The sequence below is a fragment of the Zerene cesonia genome, chromosome 22 (genome assembly GCF_012273895.1).
Source record: "Zerene cesonia ecotype Mississippi chromosome 22, Zerene_cesonia_1.1, whole genome shotgun sequence".
In the NCBI taxonomy this organism is placed as follows: Eukaryota; Metazoa; Arthropoda; class Insecta; order Lepidoptera; family Pieridae; genus Zerene; species Zerene cesonia.
In genome coordinates this window covers 2,922,392-2,946,619 of record NC_052123.1, presented here as the reverse complement: position 1 = coordinate 2,946,619, position 24,228 = coordinate 2,922,392, and the positions used below count along the sequence as shown (strand labels likewise).

The 24,228-nt window shown below is 33.6% G+C and overlaps 3 protein-coding genes across 3 annotated transcripts; 1 reads left to right on the top strand and 2 right to left on the bottom strand.

Moving 5' to 3' along the window:
• Positions 1-237: 237 nt before the first annotated feature.
• LOC119836025 (zinc finger matrin-type protein 5) lies at positions 238-2,447 on the bottom strand. Its single transcript, XM_038361192.1, has 3 exons — positions 2,140-2,447; positions 1,476-1,610; positions 238-904 (listed from the first exon to the last, which is right to left on the bottom strand). The coding sequence occupies exons 1-3, from the start codon at positions 2,264-2,266 to the stop codon at positions 648-650; spliced, it is 519 nt and encodes a 172-aa protein (XP_038217120.1). The 5' UTR covers positions 2,267-2,447; the 3' UTR covers positions 238-647.
• A 5,091-nt stretch (positions 2,448-7,538) lies between these two features.
• LOC119835954 (proton-coupled amino acid transporter-like protein CG1139) lies at positions 7,539-12,104 on the top strand. Its single transcript, XM_038361087.1, has 6 exons — positions 7,539-7,558; positions 7,818-7,948; positions 9,340-9,537; positions 9,950-10,055; positions 11,096-11,312; positions 11,907-12,104. Exons 1-6 carry the CDS (start codon positions 7,539-7,541, stop codon positions 12,102-12,104), a joined length of 870 nt encoding a protein of 289 aa, XP_038217015.1.
• Positions 12,105-12,630: 526 nt separating this feature from the next.
• On the bottom strand, positions 12,631-18,098 carry LOC119835953 (proton-coupled amino acid transporter-like protein pathetic). The gene is made up of 9 exons (XM_038361086.1): positions 18,087-18,098; positions 17,698-17,843; positions 17,079-17,223; positions 15,941-16,071; positions 14,809-15,035; positions 14,378-14,575; positions 13,694-13,799; positions 12,983-13,199; positions 12,631-12,825 (listed from the first exon to the last, which is right to left on the bottom strand). Exons 1-9 carry the CDS (start codon positions 18,096-18,098, stop codon positions 12,631-12,633), a joined length of 1,377 nt encoding a protein of 458 aa, XP_038217014.1.
• Between the last annotated feature and the right edge of the window lie 6,130 nt (positions 18,099-24,228).

The window sequence follows — 24,228 nt, the reverse complement described above, 5'->3', positions numbered from 1 at the left end:
TCTGGCAGGACACAGTCAGTTGATCATCTACTTGTCCTTTAAGAAAATCGATCAGTAAAACATATGTATATTATCTGCCCCATACCCCACTAGGGGACACGGGACTTCACTTAATCTATTTGCAGAGGCGTAGTGCCACACCAGGGAAAATGTTCATAGATGGTTTCTTTTTTGTATTTTTTTATCGCGTAGCAGGCGGACGAGCAGGCGGGTCACCTGTTGCAAAATGACGCCCGCCGCCCATAAGCGCTCGCGATGTTACGGGCATCGCGAATGTGTTGCCGGCCTTTGAGAAATAGATACACCTTTTTCTTGCAGGTATCCCCATCGAATGTGCCTGGGAACACCGAACATGGTAGTTCATTCCACAGGAGGAAATTGTTCTTGGCAAATAATGCCGGTTTTGCTTACTTTTAGACGACCCACCAGCTCTATTACCGACTATGACATACTTTAAAAAGTAATAGATGAAATGAAAGTAATAACTATTTTTAACAAAACTGTACATATAATATTTACCACTAACATAATATTTAGTACTTAGTATATACTCAATATTACTTACATAATTTATATTATAATAATATTAAGTACCATGGATGAAGCCGGGTTGGATGGCTTGTTAGGAAATACAACAAAAGCTATACCTATCCCCAGTTAGTTATATTGATATCATTAAAATCTTCAATTTTCAATCTTCTCAAGCTGGGTGGAAGATTTTGCCCATAATTGTCAAATATTGGATTGTATGACCATGGTAGAATGTGGGTCACACCGTTGGTATCATAGATAATACTGTGGTCAGCATTTAATGTTTCATCTTGAGCTGGTTTCTTTGAAATCTTTTCATATATATCTCCAAATGACGATGTTGTGTCCGGTTGTTTAAATTTCTTTTGAGCAACTGCAAAATGCAAAATCTAATTAAAACAAAAAATTTTGTTGATTTTTAACACATTTTGGACCTTTATGGTTAGCTTAGTATATGCATACATATGCAGGTTATTAAAAAACTTTTTAACTCTACTTAGTCTGAATGACTTGAGAGAGACAAAGTACTATTTTCAGCTGTACATGCACTCTGAAAGTGATAGGTGTCACTAACAATTCTAGAGAATGGGGTGCTGCTGAAATTTGTATGAAATAAAACCAAACTCAAATATGTTTTCAAACTGTGTGAAAAAAAAAAGGAATCATGTTATAAAATGTTACAATTAACATCAGATATATGCTCCCTAAGGTTTATCCAACACAGCAGCCATCTAGATAGATAGTTTGGTATTTAAATAAAAAATTATATATAAAGTTAAATTGATCCACAGTCATTGAAATGTTTTGATATAGTGTAGCATTATAAAGCAATTTAGTGGAAGAGTACACATGGTAGAAAAACTTGCATGTAAAGAAACTTAAGAAGATTACTCAAAGAAATCAACAAAGGCAGGTTTTAGATATTATTAAATAAAAATTATTACCATAGTTTTGTAAAGACCTTATCTCTTCTTGTGAGTAATGTGAGAATCTACAAATACTCCCAAAAGGGCATTGACCATTTGCATATCGCATGCATGGCTTTTTTGTGCTCTCTTCTTGTAAAATTATTTCCGGGTCTGAAAAATTGATAGAAATGTTAAAAATAGCATAGAAATAGATACATTTTCAATGTGGGAGTTAAGCAAGCTTTCACATGAATTGGGCTAGCTTGCACTAGGAAAGTACCACACCCCACAGACAACCGCTGTGAAATAGTAGCATGCTACTGCGTTTCATACATGGTGTGGGACTCATAAAGGCAGGCAGCGTATTTACAGAGACACTCCCTCGGCAAATGTTCATGGGCAGTGGTGATTGACCGCTCTGAAAAAAAAATCTTCTGATGTGAACATAACAGATTTTATAAAATAAGAGCACATAATCGAGATGTTTAGCATCCTTTGACTTATTTCTTAAATGATTGTTCACACAGTGAAGTAAACAAGTACATATGATTTATTTTTGTCCTTATTATTTAAAGAAATATAAAGAGTTTTTATCTTGTCTCAATGGAACATAAATTTCATAATTTAAGGCATCCTAAGAAACGCAACAAAATTTGTTTCTTTGAAGCTAAATAGTCATGAAACATAAAATAATAATAACCTTTAAATTGTTGATAGTGGTCATTAACTAGTTTCTGGTGGGAGGTTCCTCTGTTATGAGTTTTTATTGAAGAAGGGGCTGCAACTATAGTTTTATCACAATAATCACAGTGATAGCGTTTACCCATTTTATTATTATCAAATAGACTGCTTAAATATACTTAAATTATATCGATAAAATTATAGCATTTTATTCATGAATTATCCCTCTTTCACCTAATTAACATAACACAAAATAACATAAAAAATTAATAATAACACTTTCCTTGAAAAAAACAAGCTGAAAACTACAACTAAAAGTCAAATTCAAATAAATGCAGTCAATTTGACGTCTCGACCAGCAAAAAGTGCGTTCTAAGATTGGCTGTATGGCAATATAAAAATAAAAAAAAAAATTATGTGTACCGATTCTACGTATATAAACGTAAAATTTGTTAATAACTAAATCAATATTTCTCGCATTAAATCATTACAATTATAAAATATTTAGTGTTCCTGTATAAAAGAACATTATGAATAATTTACCAATAATATAGTTAGCGAGAAGCGAAGCAACGAGCGTATTTTGTTTCTTTTTTGTACCATCGTAAATTGGATCTGAGTAAACATTTTTATAAATTTAAAAAAGTTTCAAATACCTAATAAAGATATATTCGTACAATTTTAAAATGTTTGTCCTCAGGTGGTGAAGAAACATTTGAAAATGTTGTCCTGAACTTGTGGATTTTCTGACTGGTATTTAAAGTTAAAACAATTAATGTTCAGAATGCATCGAGGCTTTTCTTCACCGCCATGCCATGCCGTTGATTCTTTTACTATAATCAGTTAACGCGTTGAGAGTTGTTTTTTCGGATCAGAAGTTTCGGTCTTTGAGCGTAAAACTTACATAATATTATCTTCATAAAATCATAATAGCGGTAGCTCAGTGATGAGGACCGCGGACTTAAAATCGATAAATTGAGTGTTCAAGACCAAGCGAGTGTGCAGAAAATAAATTGACTTCAATTTATCTTCGCAAGTATATTTCATCTCCACTACTCAAATCTATAATATCTGATATCTGCCAACCTGCACTTGGCCAGCGTTCCCAGCAGTGGGAACATATATCGGTTGATGATGATGATAATCTTCATAAAATTATATGAGGGTTATATAATAATAAGCAATTTCATCAGGTATAATATTTATTTAGGAATAGGTACAATAATTTAACTTCGCTTTTCATCCCCAGTACTAGTTCATGTAAGTTACACTTACTTGAATAACTGCCTTCATAATATAAACTAAATCCATTTGTCACGAGATTTGGTTTCTTATTAAAGTTATTTAGCAAAAAAGCAGATGAGTTTCTTTTGTAAGTTTAATTCATTAGTTATTTGGCTTGTTTTTATCATATCTGCAGGCTGTAAAACTTTAAATTTAAAATTAAATATATAAATTTTGGTTTGGTCTAACTATAAATAGATTTTAAAGTACCTTAATCGAGATGTATTATTTTATGTCATTTGACGTAGAGACCTTTTGTATCTGAATAAATATGGATTATAATTAGGAGGAATGTTTAACCTAGGGCGAATGTTATGAGGCGTAGTTAGTGGCCGTATGGGATATTTAAAATTGAAATAGACAGGTATTGGTCGTGGATTATTCGAAGCTCGGGCTAGCTTTTTGAATATTGGATTTGTTGGCGCTCGTCCACTTCTAGACGTTTCTGATGGGGGCGTGTATGGATATTCATTGATATCATTATAATTATTGTTATAAGCGTTGAAATCTGGAGCGTCGTTTGTTGAATCACGAATTTTGCCAAATAAATTGTTAAAGTTTTGTCTGGGGAATGGTTTTTGGAAATTATTGAATTGGGGCGGTAAACGAATATTTGTATTTGGCAATCGATTCATGTTGTTGACATACGGTATAGGCGGTCTCATCATTGGTTTAAACAATTGCGGCGGAGGCATTACATTCCCTGAAAATAAATTACAATTATTTGTATTTAGGTAAGAAACATTCCCATTTAAATTTTTCATTTACGTTATGAACTTATTGATAAAAACAAATATATTACCAAAAAATGGTTTCGGTGTGCTAAATGAGTCGAAGCTTGGCTTTGCTATTTGAGCTTTTTCTTTATCGAAATCTGGAATAGGTGACGAACCGAACATTCTTCTATTCGGTCGCTCACTAAGATTGGCAAGGTCATCGTCAACTAAATCATCGTCGTAAGGTTCTTCTTTGTTCTCAGCATATTGATTTTTATCATAATTATCATCCTCATACGTTTTTCTAAATTTTTCTAGAATATACGGGGCTATAAGGTCATCCATATCATCAAATACATCTGCTGTATTCGAAAATCCTTTTGGACTTTCATCTGACTTTTCTTGTGATGATGATACATCATCATCTTTTCTTGATGCTTTTATATCAATTATATTAAGTCCCCCACGTTTCTCTTCTTCTACAGGGATTGCACTTTTGTCCTTCTCTACTGCACGTGTTTCTTTTTCTTGTCCAGTTTTACTGTTTTCTTCGGTAGGTTTGCTCATCACTTCTGCACTTTTATTTTCTTCTTGTTGTACTGCACTCTTATCTTTTTCTTTTTCTGTTTTCCCTTCATCCACCCCATTTTTATTTTCATCTATTCCACTTTTATTTTCATTCTTTACACTTTTCTCTTCATTGTTTCCACTTTTTTCTTTATTCTTTCCACTTTTTTCTTCATTCTTTCCACTTTTTTCCTCAGTCTTTCCACTTTTTTCTTCTTTCTTCCCACTTTTTACTTCTTTCTTCCCACTTTTATCCATTTCTTTTGCACTTTTCTTTTCTTCTTTTCCACTCCTATTCTTTTCACCAGCATTCTTTGATAGCTTGGCATCTTTAAAAAGATCCTCACTAGAGTGATCTTTCAACGGAGCTGCAAAACGTCGAACTTGAATAGTTCCTGGATAAAACATATTATTGAATTCGCTACTTCTTACAATATCGTCTATATCCACAATACCGTCATATCTCTCGGATTTTGATATAACCTCTTCTGTAGCATCACTACTTTTTGGTGAACCAAGTTCTATGGAGGAATATTCATCTTGAGCGTCTCGATTTTCTTCTTTTGCTTCCTGTGAAACGATGCAAGTCTAATCACACATTACTCTGAACATTTCACCAATGCAATTTATTTTGATACTTACCTCTTCTGCATTTGTCAATACACTTATGCTAATAAGTATAATAACAACTATTGATAAATTCATTTTACAAAATGATAATGCGACATTCACTGAGTGACATAGTTTTTATGACTAAGTATTTACGTAGCAAAGTTATTCATTACCGTCCTACCGTAAAATCAATTTTAGAAAATGCAATCTGAAAAGCAGCCATGCTAAATCATCTTATACACCGTGACCCCTTTTAGTCATAAATAGATAAATAGCTTAAAGAAATTCCTCATAACATATTCCATTGACGTAGATTTTTAATTATACGTAAGGAATGGTTTTAATGGAGTGGTTGGATATTTAATGAGATTTCTGATTACCTAAGGAATAAAGTCAGTTAACCAAATATATTTTAAATTTACATTACACAAATAATTACGTATGATATACAAAATTCTATTACAAACACCACTTATAACTCAAGAACGACTGAGAAGGTATTTAATTAATTTTTGGTTAGTTAGATTTCTCTCCGCCGGTATTAATATAATAAATAACTTTTGAAAATTTAAATATCTTCCAAAAAAGTCTAAACGGACGGAGCAGGGCCGAGAATCTAGTAAAAGGTTTCGTTCGTAAACAGTGGTGGTCTTTTATCATCAGTCGAACCACCAACTGACATAAAAAAAAAAAGATTTTTTGGAATTAATATTTTGTCTTACTTTTGTACTTTAATCACGAGACTAGACTACATTGATACTAGATACATTGATATTAGATATAATGGTAATTGATTCAAATTGGGAACTCAACACAATTGTTTTAAATTTAATATCACGTAATACTCTTTGGTATAAAGTAGGATTCTGGCAGTCAGATACAATTTTCTGAAAGAAGAATAAACCAGACATTTGTGGAATTCTTTTTCAAACCGTTACGAATATAGACTTTCGAAGTTTTCAGTTTGATTTTTTGAAATGTATTTACTGTAAAGCATTATATAAATAGAAAAAATGGTGAGCATTACCTAAAACTTTATTTGTAGATAATAAATACAAGTAATCTTCATTGGTGTATATTAATAGGACACTATTTCGTATATTCATGGTTAGTTACACTTATAAATCTTACAAGCTTGTGAAAGTGAACACTAATACAAAAATACAGTTTTAAGAGTTTCCATCGCGTAGAGAGCTCATAAAGAAGTTTTTACTATTTGAACTCTACATTGGAGTAGCTTGGAGGTAGAGTGTGATAGATGAAAGGAGATTATAAGAAGTTAGAAGTTTTTCTCGTCTCGATTTATAAGCGTTTACAGATATTATGAATACATGCGTAAATATAAGCGTAAATAGAATCAACCGTATTTATGATTACTCTATTGTTATTCTAAATTCAACAGGCTGGTCCAAAACCTGTGCAAGGCGGCAGAGGAAATTTCCGTAATTTAGCGAGCACCCAGGAGGAAGAAGATGCGTTTGATTATGTAAAATATAGAAATGTGCCAAAGCCAACCGGGTAAATGTTAAGAGACATAATATTATGTATTTTTACTCTGATTTTCTAATAGGCCGGGCTAAATAAGTAATGCCGTTTCAGTGTCATTGGATCCATAGCGCATATGGTGAAAGGTGCGTTGGGTGGTGGAATCTTGGGTGGCCATGTCGCTTACATGAAAGCGGGAGCTGGGATTGCCGTCCCGTTCAATTTCTTGTTCGGTATTTATATGGGCTATTGTTTATATGTAAGTGTTTTCACTTTATTGCAATTGGGAGAAAATTTTTGAGTCACCTTCCGTATTGTATATATTTACTTTTAAAGTTTGTAATAATTATAATACGTGTGTATAATGAAGTATTTTATTGTAATTTAAGAATTATTATCTTATAACTAATTCCCTTGTATTCCATTTTTTTACTGTCCTGCCATGAGTAACAATTTTTCAGATTCTCGTCATGTCTGCACAAAAATTATACAGAAGAACTCGTATACCAAGTATGTCCTATCCAGATGTGGGTGAAGCTGCAATGGCGTGTTGTCCCAACCCCAAAGTTGCACGTTTTTCCAGATTCTTTAGGTAGGATCTTCTTTTTGCTTGTTTGTTTTCGCGGAGTAGGTTCAATTTGCATAGTTCGTACGTGTGTAGTCAATTCAGACGTCTAGATTGCCTAGTTATTTACGGAATATAGAATTTACTGTGACGTGCGTCACAAAGTGATAACGTGATGGTAAGACGATAATGACTGAGAAAGCCTTGACGTGAGCTTTGATAACTTGTAACGTAACAATCGTTGTGTAAAGGCGCTGGTAGAAACTAGTTATAAATAGAAGAAATCTCCTGAAAGGAGCTTTGGTTACAACATAAAGAATTTTGTTCCCATTATTTATTGATTTCTAGCAATTGAAATGAAATCTCCTAACAATTTGCCTCAATATGTGATATGATTGAAAAATTTGATACCCCGAATAGATGGACCACATAAATAGAGTCATAACTTCAGGTTTTGATATTTGTCAGGTATTCTATTGACGGTATAATATGTCTGGATCTGTTTGGTGCATGTGCCTGTTACCAGATAATTATAGCGAAATCATTAAAACAACTAGTGGAAAACACGCAGAAAACATCACTGGATAGTATTGGACCAGGTAATTAAATGTTTTTGTATTACATACAATGTAATGCAAAAACTTAGGTATTCAATTGTGGTTATTTTGTATAATTTTTATACAATACTAGCTAACACGGCAAACGCTGTTCTGCCTTATTCTTATCATTTTGGGGTTATAAAAAATAGATGTTGGCTGATTCTCAAACCTACCCGATATGCACACAAAATTTCATTTGAATCGGTCCACCCCTTTCGGAGCAGCAAGGGAAGTAACATTGTGTGACACGAGAATTTTATATATAAGAAGATAATGACTGGGGAAGTATAAGAAGTAGATAAATACAATGTTAATAACTTTGCATTTTGGAAACTAGAAAATTTATAACGATCCATAGAATTAAAGCTCTCTAGACTCACTTAAAATATGAAAAAAAATGAAATAAACTATTTATTATACACCAATACAAATAGAAAACATAGATATACAAATTAGCGAAAAACAGATACGCAGCGGCAGCCTTACGGGTACTAAACCATATCTTCCAGGCAACTATACACAATATAAATTTAAATGCCCAGGAGGCAAAGCCTAAAAGCGGTTTTGATAAGTAGCATACTAAGTGCGCTATACATGGAAATACAAACATATAATATGGGTACATACAATATACCTACTAATATATAACAACATGCATAAACAAATATCATATTTACGAATATAATGTAATGCGTTACCGCACAACATTCCTTGTACTGTTGTTTTAACATTTTATTAAATTAATGTTTTCTAGGATATCCTGATCTTCGAGTGTACTTGGCGTGTATGATTCCGCCCATAATCCTGATATGTTTGATAACACATCTCAAATGGCTAGCGCCGTTTTCTATAGGCGCAAATATAGTTGTTTGTGAGTGATTTTAATTTTTTTAACGACTGTATGTATAATTTTCTGTCAAATTTATACATGTTATTAATTTTCATACGATTACCCCTTAGTTGGTAGTCATTTGGGTGTATAGTACTAGTGGTCTTGCTTGTTCAATAAACGTTGTAATATTAATACTACTTCAGTAATGTGGGAAACGTAGAGGATTTTTATATGCTATGCTGCTGGTGGTTAGCCCAACGGTAAGCGATCACCATCGCCCATGATCATTCGGGTGAGCCGTCGCAGAGGCACTACCTCTGTAAATGCTCACCCGCACTTCAGGGTAAAGGGATAAGGAAATGGCGACAGTAAATAAGAAAAGAATTGGTGAGGGTGAGGAAAAGGATACGGGTATCTGGCTCTCCACCTGAAAGTGTGAAACATAAAAGCATTTACATGCGACTATTTCACGCTGGTTTCTCCAGTTCAAGCTGGCCCACTTCGTGCCGAAGCGTGTCCTGCTCCCGCGTTCCGAAGTTTATCGATTCTCGATTTTCAGTGATCATTATATTCACGGCGGTGTACTATGCGTTTGTCTACAATCCGACGTTTAGTGGCTTGGTGACAGTCACGAAACTCTACAACTACTTTGAGTTTGTCGGCATGTCGGTGTTCAGTATGTCCTGTTCGGGTGTCGTCATACCCATAGAGAATAATATGGCCAACCCGAAGAAGTACCCCATTGTTTTGTGTATCGGTTAGTTTGTCCTTAATTCTAGCAGTGATTATAATAAAAAGAACTACAGAAAATTTTGATCTGAATGTCATTGATTTTTCTGATAATATCCATCAATTGTTTTTGTTTGAAAGAAAAAAGTTTGTAGTAAAGTAAAAAACATGATCTTCTTGCAAAGTTTCATTTATAATATTACTAAATGGCCCAGCTAATGGTTTACCCTCATCATTTAGAATCAGGGATATGAAAAATAGATATTGACAATTTCATAAAAATCGGTCCAATAATTTAGGACGTTGGCAACGAACACTGAGACGGCAATTTTTCAGATGTATATATTTTTTGTTTTTAATGAGCCACGGCTGTCCGACTGCTGGGTAAACGCCCTGGCTCCTCATATGTATACAATATTTATAAGATAATTATATTTAAGGCATGTCACTCATCATCTGCTGTACGTTTATGGTATCGTTCTTTGGATATTCTGCTTTCCTTGAAAATTGCGAGTCGCCCATCACAGTGAATTTCCCAATGACAACGTAAGTGTTTTTGCTATTTCTAACTTATCGCTTATTATATTTTCATATTTTATGCGTTATTTTTCACAATCACTTGTCCTATAAAGCTGAGTTGACACAACCAAAATAGATCAAGATGCCAGTGATGTTGATTAACAATAAATTATGGTACACCAGTTCGAACAAACCTGTGCGATCTGTTGGATTCTTGGCAGAGACCGTTTGAAATTATTTTTTCAATATTATTAACATGCATCGATTATATGCCTGATATAGACTAATAAGCCCAGTATAAAAGTCCAAAAACGTTGGTCGCCTACTCGTTCATAAAAATCAATCAATCAATGTTAAATATTTACTTTATCGTATCGTTATATTTACGTCACTGTCAAAAAAAAGTTTTTATCAACCTCGCGAGAATTTAATCTGTCGACTAATTGTGTAAAACTCTATCCAATGATGTTTACAATTTTACGGTGACTTTACCACCAAATATGTATCATCATAATTATGTACCTAATACTTCCTGAGCCACAGATATAGGCTTCACTACATAGTATAAAACAAAGTCGCTTTCTCTGTCTCTATGTCTCTATGTATACTTAAATCGTTTAAACTACGCAACAGATTTAGATGTTTTTTTTTTTAAATAGATAGAGTAATTAAAGAGGAAGATTATGTATAATTATATCTATTAAACTACTCCGATTAACGCGTGTGAAGCCGCGGGCAACAGCTAGTTAGTTTATAAGAAAGTAATATGAATACATCATTCCACTAGCTGCGCTCCGCGGTTTCACCCGCGTAAGTCCGTATGCCGTTGGAATATCGGGATAAAAAATTGCCTATATGTTATTCCAGTTGTCCAGCTATCTACGTACCAAATTTAATTGCAATCGGTTCAGTAGTTTTTGCGTGAAAGAGCAACAAACACACACACATCCTTACAATCATTCGCATTTATAATATTAGTAGGATTCTTACTGAATGTAATTTCATCAACTATACAAATACGTAACACATTTAACAATCTACATACAAATCTCTTTTTTCTTTCACAGAGGGCCTAAGATATTGAAAGTGCTCATCGTTGTTATGATTTACATTACCCACGCGTTGAACTTTTGGGTGCCGTTCAACCTCTGTTTCTACTACCTGAAGTTCTTACATCCAGAACAGAAGCACCTCATGTGGGAACTCATTTACAGAGCCATGTTTGTTGCGATGATTGGATGTATCGCTATTGTGTTCCCGAATATCAACGCTTTGATGGGATTCGTAAGCTCTCACGTCTTTCTTGTACATTTCATATCTTTGCAATAGAAATATAAATGACCCAGACTGATTTGACTCTTAATATAACTTATGTTTAAACGAAAGAGGGACGGTTCTTTTATGGGGTTTATATTAACTACGTGGGTTTACAATCGATTGGCTTGATCTTTTCGTGTCTAATAAGACTTGACCTGAACTGGAAACCTTTTTGATGAAAAAGAATTATACATTTTAGACAGTGATGTCATTAAATTATGATATCAATAAATACATAGTATTTTCTTTTTTGATTTTACGCGAGTATTTTGTTATTAAAGACTTTTTAACGGATTTTAACCGGTCTCCCCGTGATCACGCACGCTGTAAAGTGTTCGAAACGTCGGGTTAATAATATAATGAATAAATCGTGTTTAAAATCCGTTAAAAAGCAATAAATATAGCTATATTTTATCTTAAATTAAGCAACAATTTCACTACAATCTAATTCCTTTTTTTATGTGAAAGCTGATTCCTCAAATCCATCAAATTTGTTCTAGTTCCGTCAGTTTGAAGGCGGTTTAGAGTTTTGGTTAAAACATTTTTTTTTATTGTTCGCAGCTCGGAACATTTTGCCTGTCCAACATGGCGTTCATTTGGCCCAATATCATATACCTACTGACGAATTGGGAAAGGCCGGGTCTCGGGAAATACTATTGGCGTTTGTGGAAGTCGCTCGTTTTGATCTGCATTGGATGCTTCTTGCTGCTATGCGGTTCCGTGGTCAATATCAACGAACTGATGGCAGTGTTTAGATAAGTACATACGTATATTGTAGCGTTATATTTGTCGTATTGAAAAATTGCGAGTCCACAAAACATGGAGTCGATAGTGATTAACTAGGTAGTAATTATGAGGGTTTACCCACTCGAGCTGATGATAAAGATTGACAAAATTCGTAATTATAAACGCGCTTTTTCCTGATAGCAATGCATTGCGATATTAATTAATCGTCAGTTATATGATAGAGGTATATTCTCACTTTAATTCCTTACTATTTATCGATGATAAATTATAAAATGTACGCATAATTTTTCTGAAATTAACATGATTTTTTGAGTAGAAATTTCAATTATTGGTGCCAAATATCATTAGAACGCGTGTGAGATATTGTGATTTAAATTTTTTATCCGAGTTACTTGACATTCTTTGACTACTATGTTTTTTGTATTGTTGTATTTTGTTACTTGTAAAATTTTATTAAAATAGCAAATTAAATTTATCGTGTCTCATTTTTAACGACCTGAAAACTAGAACTATTTATTTGGAATAAAATATCATTTTTCTACAAATTTTTTATCAATCCCTTCACATTAGAGTAAGTACCAGCAATTAACAGAAGGATGCCTACAAATATAATTAAGATATTCTTCCAAAGTCGCCATCTCCATCTTCCCAGGCCAGGGTTTTCCCACACAACCAGGAGATCGATTGTGGCTGGGAAAATGAAACCCATTAGTGATAAGGAGAAAGCTCCCAGCTGAAAGAAAAAAAATCTAACTCAATCGAGAATTTCTTTATTAACCTAAACAAACTGACTGACTTGATTAGGTATTAAGTATCGAAGTAATTACAGACGATAATATATTATAAATAAACGATAGTCGTTACCAAATTTAAAGAGATGGGCAACTTACTAATCCCATCAAGTTCCCAATATTAGGAAATGCAATGGCAATAGCAGTTATAATTATAACAGAAGATCCTCTGTAGATCCTCTCATATATCCAGTGCTTCTTTGGGTCGTGCCTCTTGGAGACGTAGTGCCAGACCAGGTTAAACGGAGCCCAAAAGTTGAGAGCAAATGTGATGAATATCATAAGACCCATGAGAGCTTTCAAGATTGTTGGAAATCTGGAATTTATGAAACCTATTAGAGTAATAATTTAATATCTTTATCATATATAAAAGATGATGAGCCTAATTTGTGAAGGAGAGCTTTGTCAAGGATAGTGAAGTTCTATTTTCAAAATTAAGGCAAGAAAACGGACTTTCTTATACATCAATCTCCTAGAAATTGTGTTTTATTAGGCCCAACTCAGATAATATAGGATTCCACACTAGAATGACCTTCAAGAAGCTGGTTAATGGACGAAAAGTATTATTTTAAATGAATTATTAATTTATTAGTCCGATGTAGTGATTAATTTTTTATATTCTATTGTTTTACAAATATTCTGGACAGAAATTTTTTTGAAAGCCAAGGGCAAGCCATTTGCAATACATTTATTCAAACTCAAACTCAAACATTTATTTATACAATTAGACTTCTTATAGAAGCACTTTTGAATCGTCAAAGCTTTAATAATACCACCGGTTCGTATTAACAAATTTAATTTAACACTCACGTATCTCCAGGAAAATTTAATGTAACAGGTGACACAGATTTCTCACCAAATCCCCAATAGCCGAAAAATCCGACCATCACAAGGAATATCAGAACAATAGTCATACCTGAAACAATTTTTTATCAATTGCGCTTTGAGGACACCAATGGTGGAGACTGTTTCTTGGTTTCAAAAGTTTAGTACATGCCATCGTTCGAGGTTAATATAATTTAATATAAGATACAAAATATACATCTCTGTTGATATTATATATCAAAATAGTGTTTGATTGTCTTTCATTTTGATTCTGTATGTGGCAGTCGAGCACGCTTCGGCACGAATTGGGCCGGCTCGCACCGGGGAAGTACCACACCCCCACAGACGACCGGCGTGAAATAGCAGTCTGCTGTGTTTCGTTCGGTGAGTGGGGGAGCCGGAGGCCCATATCCTTTTCCTTCCCCTTCCCAGTCCTTTATTCCTCTCGCCAATCCTTTCTTAATCCCTTCCCAATTTAAGGTCGGCAATCCATTTGTTGAGGCGTAAGGTCTGTAATTGACTTTAACAACAAAATTTAAATGAAAGAGTTTGTCTAGGCATCTTGTTTATAATCAATACCAACAGAATTGTTTTACTTATGTTTTATATTAATTTTAATTATAGTCAACAGCTGGTAACAGCAGGGCTTTGCTTGTAACCCAATCTTACCTAATCCAATAACAATGGGGAATTTCTTGGGACTCTCCATATTGTTCTCAATGGGTAATATGACTCCAATACCCTCCATGCTAAAAACAACGATTCCGCAAAACTCAAAGAAACCCACCGCGTCTTTCCAAGCGGGCACTGATGATATGGGTGGAGCTGACCTAAGACTATACACTACGGTTGCAGCGACACAAACAACTGAAATGAATGAATACTAAATATGAATATCATAATTATTCAAGCCTATATGCTTAGAATTATCTTACACTTCATAAGAGAGAAGAAAATGTATAATCATAATAGTATTATAAATTATTTATTCCCAAAAACCACAATATACGTAGCACCCCACCTTCGGGTAGCCCAAGGAGTGTTCTACTTCTGGGACAATATTTTTTGTGTATATATTCTTAAAAGTAATCATAACTCACCAATAAAAACGTCAGCGATTAATGAAAAAGGCGCTAAATATTTCAACGTGGTTATCATACACAATAATAGGATTGGTATCAACAGAGCTAATATATACAGTCTTAGATTATTCAAGTCTAGATCTTGGTTCTGTTCTATAATCTCTCTAAGAGTTTTCGCAATTATTATTTGGTACACGCAGCAAGCGCCGAAAAGGTCTATGCAAATAGCTAGATCCACTGCATATCTGCAATTGTAAAAAAATATAATCTTAATCATGTTGATTACATTATTTTAATATTATTTTAATTACGATAACCTTCAGGACCTTGTTTTTTAATCTTCCCGCACTTTAAACATTAACGAATAGTTTAGAGAAAGTACATGAATCATAAAGATATAATATTTTTTCTTAACTCTCACAAATAAGATACTTAAATTTTAAATAATCGTTTTGTACAAAGATTTTAAAGTGGGACTGGATGATAATATATTTTGTATGTGGTAGTTGAGCATGCTTAGGCACGAATTGGGCCAGCTCGCACCGGGGAAGTACCACACCCCCACAGAAGACCGGCGTGAAATAGCATTCTGCTGTGTTTCGTTCGGTGAGTGGGGGAGCTGGAGGCCCATATGCTTTTCCTTACCCTTCCCAGTCCTTTCCTTCATTCCTCTCGCCAATCCTATCTAAATCCCTTCCCAATTTAAAGGCGTAAGGTCTGCAATAGCCCATATGTTCATGGGCGATGGTAGTGTAAAAATTCCTTTTAAAACTCGAGGAAATTTACGAAATCATCGAGCAGCAAACCTAAGAGCTAAACTTGAGAGCCGCTCGTTTTTGGGACGCGGTTGAATAGTGAAACTTTTGCAACATACATAAAACTAACCAAAATAATATTACGAAACTTCTCACTCACGAAACACAATCTAATCATCACTACATAGTATAAAGTAAGTCGCTTTCTCTGTCCTTATATCCCTATGTATATTAAATCTTTAAAACTACGCAACGGATTTTGATGCAGTTTTTTAATAGTGATTCAAGTGTAAGCTTTATATGTATGCACATCTATTTAACTTCTCTAAAATTAACGCGTGCGCAGCAGCGCGCAAAAGTGAGTCTCCAATAAATAAATGATCAATGAAGCAAACCTGAACCACTTGCTATATTTCCTTAACCTAGGAAACGGTCCCACTTGTAGAGCAGCCTCTGCCACGTCCGGATACGACATTTCGGGTACGTGCACCCGTGTGTACAATACTTGTGCTGAATTCACTAGTAACTGAAAATTGTAAAGATCATCGTTAATTGTGTGTGTATTTGCTAACTGTTTGACTCTACCGTTTTTTTTTTTGTTTTTTTTTAAGTGATAGAGCAGGCAAGCAAGCAGACGGGTCAACTGATGTTAAGTGCTCCACATCGCCCAGTTGCACCCACAATACCAGGGGTATGGTGTGTGTGTTGCCGGCCTTTAAGAAAGGAGTAAGTTCTGTTCATGAATAACCTGGATTCTTCGTTAAGTAGCACTTAATTAAGTATCGCATGATATCTGGCATTGTTTAATATAACAGTGACGTAGTGTTTAAAAAAACCTTAATATGCGCTGTTTTAAAAACAGCTGGGCTATTAATGAAACATTAAAAATCCAGCTGTTTTAATTTATTATTAAATATTGTATCCTTTTTTATTTGTAAATGTTGTGTAGTCGGGTTAACTATCCCACTAGTATTCACAAGATTTTTGACATCTACTATGGTGTTATTTTATCCCTGAAAAGTTTACTGAATAATTCAAATCTATAGCTCTTTAATAGTATTTCATTCATAGCTTTCCCAAACATGCATTTACATTTAAGCTAACGAAACAAACTTGGGTAGCGAATTTTGCTATACTGTGATTGAATACGTGCGTTTGAATACAAGCAATAAAGCGAATTACACAAATGACATTTGTCAATTATTTATCTACTGGGACTACAACTCGTTGTGAGCTGTTTTTTTCGCTAAATGAGCTTCATCTTTTATGAGATACTAGCTTTTGCTCGCGGCTTCGCACGCGTTCATTTGGAGTAACTTAATGCATGTTTTTATACATATAAACGTTCCTCTTGAATCACTCTATCTTTAAAAAAACCATCAAAATCGGTTGCGTAATTTTAAAGATTTAAGCATACATAGGGACAGAGAAAGCGTCTTTGTTTTATATTATAGTGATAATTATGTGACGAAAATCTAATTAACATATGTTTTAGATTGTGTTTGTCTTTATAAATAAAATAGATCAACTTACATGTAAACAATACGAGATATAGAACCCAAAGACGATGGTCATAACTAAAGACGTCCATAGACCACCCTTCATGAATGCTTCGTGTATGCCCATTATACCGCCACCTAAACAGCCCTTAATTAAGTGGCCTGTCGCTTCTAATAAACTGAAATAGATGGTAAATTATTGATAAATATTCTGTAGGTTTTTTATCTAGTCTACCTACAAATTCTGATTTATATAAATAATTTATTCAAAAAGTGTCATATCATGTATGCAAATGGAAACATAACATCATTACATGTACTTTACAAAGTTTCAAATATCAGCTTAATTTATTGATGATTAAAAGACCTTAAAAATTCGGAGAATTCTGAATAAGATTTTTTTTGATGAGGTAGATTAGGTGGTAGCGGACGGATCCAACAAGTACCCGTGGCCCCTTCACTTATGCGGCTCGACGGAACACAGTCTTAGTCTGTAGGAACCCGACATAACCCACGGCCTCTTCCCCGGGGGCCGTGGGTATCTATAATTTTCCCAATATAAAAAGGGGGTGGGTTAGGTTAGGTTCGTTCTTTGCAAACAAACGACGCCATCAAAACTGAGAAAATTAAAGAGGAATATAAATGATACCTACTTGTTGCGTTTCCGTGTGGTTCTATTCGCCACAAAATCGTAAGGTTGTTTCTGTGACTGTAAGGTGTACTTCCCGCCATCTGGTGGGGGCTGGGGGGGTGGCTTCGACGGGTCTACATAATTCGACTCCGCTTGTGTGTTTGTCATCTGGAATTTTATCGAAAAATTATAAACGTGTGGGACACACTATTATCTCACTGTTTTGTTATTTTATTTATCATATTATTGTTTTTTTGTGTTTGTTTAATTTTTGTGTGTATGTATTATTTTTTTGTCATACTGTTTAATAAATCAAAGTATTTTCTTTCTTTCTCTCTTCTTTCTTTACATATTAAAGAAGAACAGTTGCTATAATGTTAAAAGTAGTGGTGGAACATGGGTAAAAATTACCCGTATACCCATTGTATAGAAGTAGGTGACGGGAAAAATATTACCCGTGTACGTGGTGTTGCTAGGGTGGTGAGAGAGAACACGAGCAATATGTCCTAGAAACATCAAAAATCTAGTCTCTTTATGTATTTTTCTCAGTCAGCTGAAGCCAGGGCAAGCGGCTAGATTTGGTATATTTTAATGATTCATTTTTTTTTTTTTTTTTTATGTCACAGTCGGCAATGGAGCTGGTGGGTCGCCTGATGGTAAGCGCTACCACCGCCCATGAACATTTATAGAGGCATAAGGTCCATTGCAAACCTTACGCCTCTACAAATGGATTGCCGACTTTTGGGAATGGATTAAGGAAGGATTGGCGAGAGGAATAAAGGAAAGGACTGGGAAGGGTTAGGAAAAGGATATGGGCCTCCGGATCCCCCACTCACCGAACGAAACACAGCAGAATGCTATTTCACGCCGGTCTTCTGTGGGGGTGTGGTACTTCCCCGGTGCGAGCTGGCCCAATTCGTGCCGAAGCGTGCTCGACTACCACATACAAAATTAATTCAAACTCTTTGTAATTCCAAACTTTCAATCTTATTTTTCAGTACAGTTAAATATAGCAAACAATATGTACCTCGCTAAATAATTTAAAATTAAAATATACGCAGCTGTATCAAAGAATTACTGTTTGCGTGTTATCTTATTTGATTGAGATTCTGTGCCGATGTTGTAAAGATATGAGATAAATCTTTATTTTATAATAAACATTTAATATGAGTTGAGAAATTTTTGAATTAGATTTTGTGCTAGCAGGCCATTACAATATCACCTGGTTTTAATAGCTACGAATAGGTACATTCGAGTTATAACACTATTAATTATATAAATTTCATACAAACAAAAGCAGCTGTTATAATGTATTAGTAATACAGTTAAATGTAAAAGTATGAGTGTTTTCAAGACTTAGATCACCGATTCGGATAAAATTTAAACAGAAAATGTTTGAATGCTCAAAAACCAACCCTTATGTAGGATACGTAGGTAACTACGGTAATTGTAAAAGGTTTTTGCCTGTGAGTGAAAAAGTGGGACGCAGCTAGTGTGTAGGTATCTATAAATAAAATAAAACAAGAATAATTATAATGCAAACAAAAAACTCGCCTGATAACTATTTAGTTTTATTGTAATGGTATTTTTATGAAATTTAATTTGACATGCATATTGCTTAAAACACCTCTTTAATTTTATTTTTGGGTGCCATTTTGTTAATTTATACAGCATATGTCACTACCAGAATGATGATTACAACGACACCTCATATGTTAAAATCCGTCCAGCTATTTGGGCTGTAGGGCGAGTCAAAGAACATACAGTCACACACAAGCGGTACCCTATGCGCAAAAATTTTGAATTGCATTCCCCTCCTCTTGTCGAAGTCGGTTAAGTACTTAAATTAACATTAAAAATCGGGTAAGCGAAGACAGCAAATATCCTACTATCCTACTTCCTACTAACCTACTAATATTATAAATATGAAAGTTTGTAAGGATGTGTGTGTGTTTGTTGCTCTTTCACGTAAAAACTACTGAACCAATTGCAATGAAATTTGGTACGTAGACAGCTGGACAACTGGAATAACATATATTTAACTTCTTATCTCGATATTCCTACGGGATACAGACTTACGCGGGTGAAACTGCGGGGCGCAGCTAGCATAATATAAAACAAACAGAAGTCAGTAAATATATATAACTGATGTCACTTCTAAAGAGCTAATAATTAATCGATAAAAATTTTACTAAGTACATACTCATCAATGTTTTATAACTAGCGACCCGCCCCGGCTTCGCACGGGTGCTATAATACATGATATATACATATAAACCTCTCTCTTCAATCACTCCCATCTATTAGAAAAACCCAATCAAAATCTGTTGCATAATTTTAAAGATGCATACAGACACAGACGGCGGAAAGTGATTTTGTTTTATACTATGTTCGGTTATGGTTGTAAAATATACCAATGATGTAATGGGTGTTGCTAATTTTGTGTCACCATAGATTAAAACGTTAAAGTCTTAAACACCTACATTGTATTATAGTTATGTCCTTACTAACATTATAAATGCGAAAGTATGTTTGTTTGCCTTTCCTTCACATTGCAACGGAGTATTGTATGAATAAAATGTATGTCTTATAGAATACTAGCTGCGCCCCGCGGTTTCACTCGCGTAAGTCCGTATCCCGTAGGAATAACGGCATAAAAAGTTGCCTATATGTTATTTCAGTTATTCAGCTGTCTACGTACCAAATTTCATTGTAATTGGTTCAGCAGTTTTTGCGTGAAAGAGCATCAAACGCACACACATCCTTATAAACTTTCGCATTTATAATATTAGTAGGATTAGTAGGAAGTTAAATTGCTGTAATTTAATGAGTTTTGTGTCACTAGAATATTATACACAAACTAAATTAAAAAAGAGGATACACGAATAAATTCTGTAGAATTGAGAGCCTCCCCTTTTATTAAAAACGGGTGAAAAGTGCTTTTGCGACGATGTTATAGACAAATCTTAAGTATATTTATAATAAGTAAATTTATTCGAGTATGTCTCTTTTAATCTATACTTATTTTATAAAGCTGAAGAGTTTGTTTGTTTGAACGCACTAAGATTTTGATAAATTCTTCCTCGAAGGAGATAAAATAGGGGATTACCTATTGTATCAAACTTTGTAAATATTCCACTGATCGAATTGAAATTCGGAAATGGAGATTGGTGAAGGGTGTCCGGATAGAAATTTGATAATTTCAACCCCCACATATTCGTGGGCACAGTTGTTCACAACACTTCTTAACCCGAGCCAAACCGCGGCCAATATCTAGTAATGTAATGTGGGTATAACTTCAACATACGGTCTGTATATCATATCTTTTAACTTTATTTATTACTCAATTGCTTAATTTTTACATATAAATATTACTATGCATTATGCAATGACATAGTAATACTAACTAACTAACTACTGTCGCTAGCCGCGACTATACTATGTGGATTGCGCTTTAATATATTTTTGAAAAGACAATTTACGTAACCGGAAAATTTGGAGTTATCAACATTTTATTACTATTAAGAACCCGTTATCAACAAGAAATTGAGTACCTCATTTAAGAATTGCAATTTATTGTTTCTAATGGTATTAATTTATTTTTTAGTTTAGTTTTATATCCAAGGTAGTTACGATACTTGGCTAGTTATCAAATGAATTGCTAAAATAACTTATTGACGTTCAATAATTGTAATAAAGTGATTATCTTAATTACTTTTACGTAGAATTTAACATAATTATAAAATGTTTCATTAAAATCCTCTTTTTCAAATTAAAAACATAACCTTTCGAATTTTAATAATTTTTTTCTACAAAATAGGCCCTTGTCATCCCTAGGTATCACTTCAGATTCTTAAATGGGTCGAAATGGCAACAATTTCCTATCAAAAAGAATCACGCCAATCGGATGGAAACCCACGGAGTTATCAAGTAACAAAAATTGGAAGATACAGTTGAATTGAGAACCTTCCTCATTTTAGGAACCTTGAGAACCTTCAAAAAATATTTAACAATTTTCAATTTGTTCGACTTACATTGCTTAATTTCATATCCATGAATGATTCCTTGTCTATACGAACCACTACACGAGCGAACACTTCAAAAGTCAGTCTTATTATAAATTAGACTGATTCCACAACCTTCAGTCGCTAACAGATAATAATATTAATGGTACATTAGATGTTTCATTGAGAAGCGTTTGTTGTCTTAAAATTTGTGGCGCACTTTGTACTAGTACTTTGCTTCTTACTTTTATATTATAAATATAAATGTACTTCTTTTTAAAAGAGTTAATTTATTTTACGCGTAATTCTAACAAATTATTCAACAACAATATAATACTACACGTCGGTCATATTCTGAGCGTCCTTTCTCGTTTAATTTGCCTGTTGAATATATTATGTATCTATTTTTATACACAATATTTTCTTAAACATAATTAGTTCTTTAACTCTCGAGTAACATAAGAGCTGTGGATCGCCTTAAAGTAAGCCACCATAACAACGGGCATTTAGAGTCCTTTTTCAACCGACTTAAATAAGGAGGAGGTTATCAATTCGACGTATTTATTTTTGTTCTGTTTGTAACCTCATGACTTTTTACTGCTACGATTTTTAATAGAACGCTATAAGTATATCATAATAAAAACTCGTTTATTTGATCAGTCTAAAAGACTGATCAGAAAATTAGAAAACAGACGTTATAATTTAAATTGAAATAAAATATCTAATGTAGAAGGGATGGAGTATTCCTTTGATAAAAATCTGGTTTATATAGTTAAATCTCGTATTCCTATATGTCATTTTTAACACCGAGATATGTAAAAATTAAAATAAAAAGGAGCGTATATACACTCAGAGGCCGACAAGAAACCGTAACACCACTGGTGTTGTATTTATGGGGGTGACGACCTCTAACATCAGGTGGCGGTAAACGAGGAAGGTTTTCAAACAAAAGAATGATCTTATCAATAAGCCGAGGCGCAAAGAATAGAACCCATTAATACATGTGTATCGATAGTGTTAAGTATTATAAGATTCAAGAGGCGATTTATTGTATCAATGATTGCTTATTGACTTGTGTTTTATTGTCTAATAATCTTGAAGTGCGTTGCAAACTGCGGCTTTTATTAAAACAATGCAGAATAAAATGTATTTGATGTGTCTAATAGTTAAATTTGTTCAATGTCATGCACAGTTTATCTATATGTTTATTATATACAACTGTAGTTTCGAAATATTGTACAACAGGGAGATGTAAACAGTGAAATGGAACTAATTTAAATTTTGTATGTTTTAAATATTCTGATTCAGTTTGTCCGATTATCAGTTTGTCAGTCTGTGTGGACATCCTAATCATCTCATCTCATCACGAAATCTCAAAAACCTCTGAATGTGAAATTTGGTAGGAAATTAGTTTGTAGTTAGCATACGTTCGCTAAGACTGCATTAAGGGCGTCCAGGATCGTCCAGGATCGATTGTTTGAAAGTCTTTGATAACTTGATTTTTACTCCAAGCGTATTTTCTTCTCCGCATCTCTTTCTGGGGTTAGGAGTAGATTATACCACGTTGAGTTTGTTATTTAAAAACAACTATATCTACTACTAATCAGATATCTTGATAGTAAATGTTTCCGGTAAACATTAAATTATTTATTTTGACATTCAAAACCGCTTCTGAAGGAAGTCGATCAAGTTGAATGACTAAATGTTTGAGTTTGAGATTTAAATTTTTGGAACAATTAAAAGAAAACAATTTTTATAGGTAGTCACTTTAATAAACAAAAATTGTTTTTTTAATCTTATCAATTACCTAATAATAAAAGATATTGTTCAACATTTGTTTATCTATTACTTTTTTGCTGACAGCACTAATTTGTCGTCTGTCCTGTGAAGTTGGCAGCAAACGCGATTCTATACCTATTATAGCACAGATAACATAATAGTACCTATAGTAAATTATGCTTTTATAAATAAACCTAAAAAGATAAAATCCAAACCCGACCGCAAAAAAAAAGAAATATAAGACGTTTGTGTAATAATGAGGTTAAATCAATGTCATAAAAGCTTTAAAATTAAAATTATTATTATCCTCACGTGAAACTTAGGACATAAAATTGCTTTTCGTTACGAAATATTCCTACTTATAAGGTTCAGTTTTATTTAATATTACAATTAGAATTTTTTTCATATACGTATTTTGTTTTCATAGTTAATTCCTTGTTTAATCACTCACATCAGTTTACTATAATTTAATATAACAAGAAAATTTAAATTAATTACTCAGTAAGAAATGAAATACTTTTTAACGGATTTTAAACACGATTTATTCATTATATTATTTAACCCGTCGTTTCGAACACTTTACAGCGAGCGTGGTCACGGGGAGATTATTTTCTTTAGGTTTAAATAATATTAATCTCTTTAAAAAGTCTTTAATTTCTAAATATATAACCGCGCATAATCAAACACAAGAAAATACAAATAAGTCAGTATCAAATAAAGCTGATTTCAGCGCCAATTACAAGATGTTGTTTGAACAATATGAAAAAAAA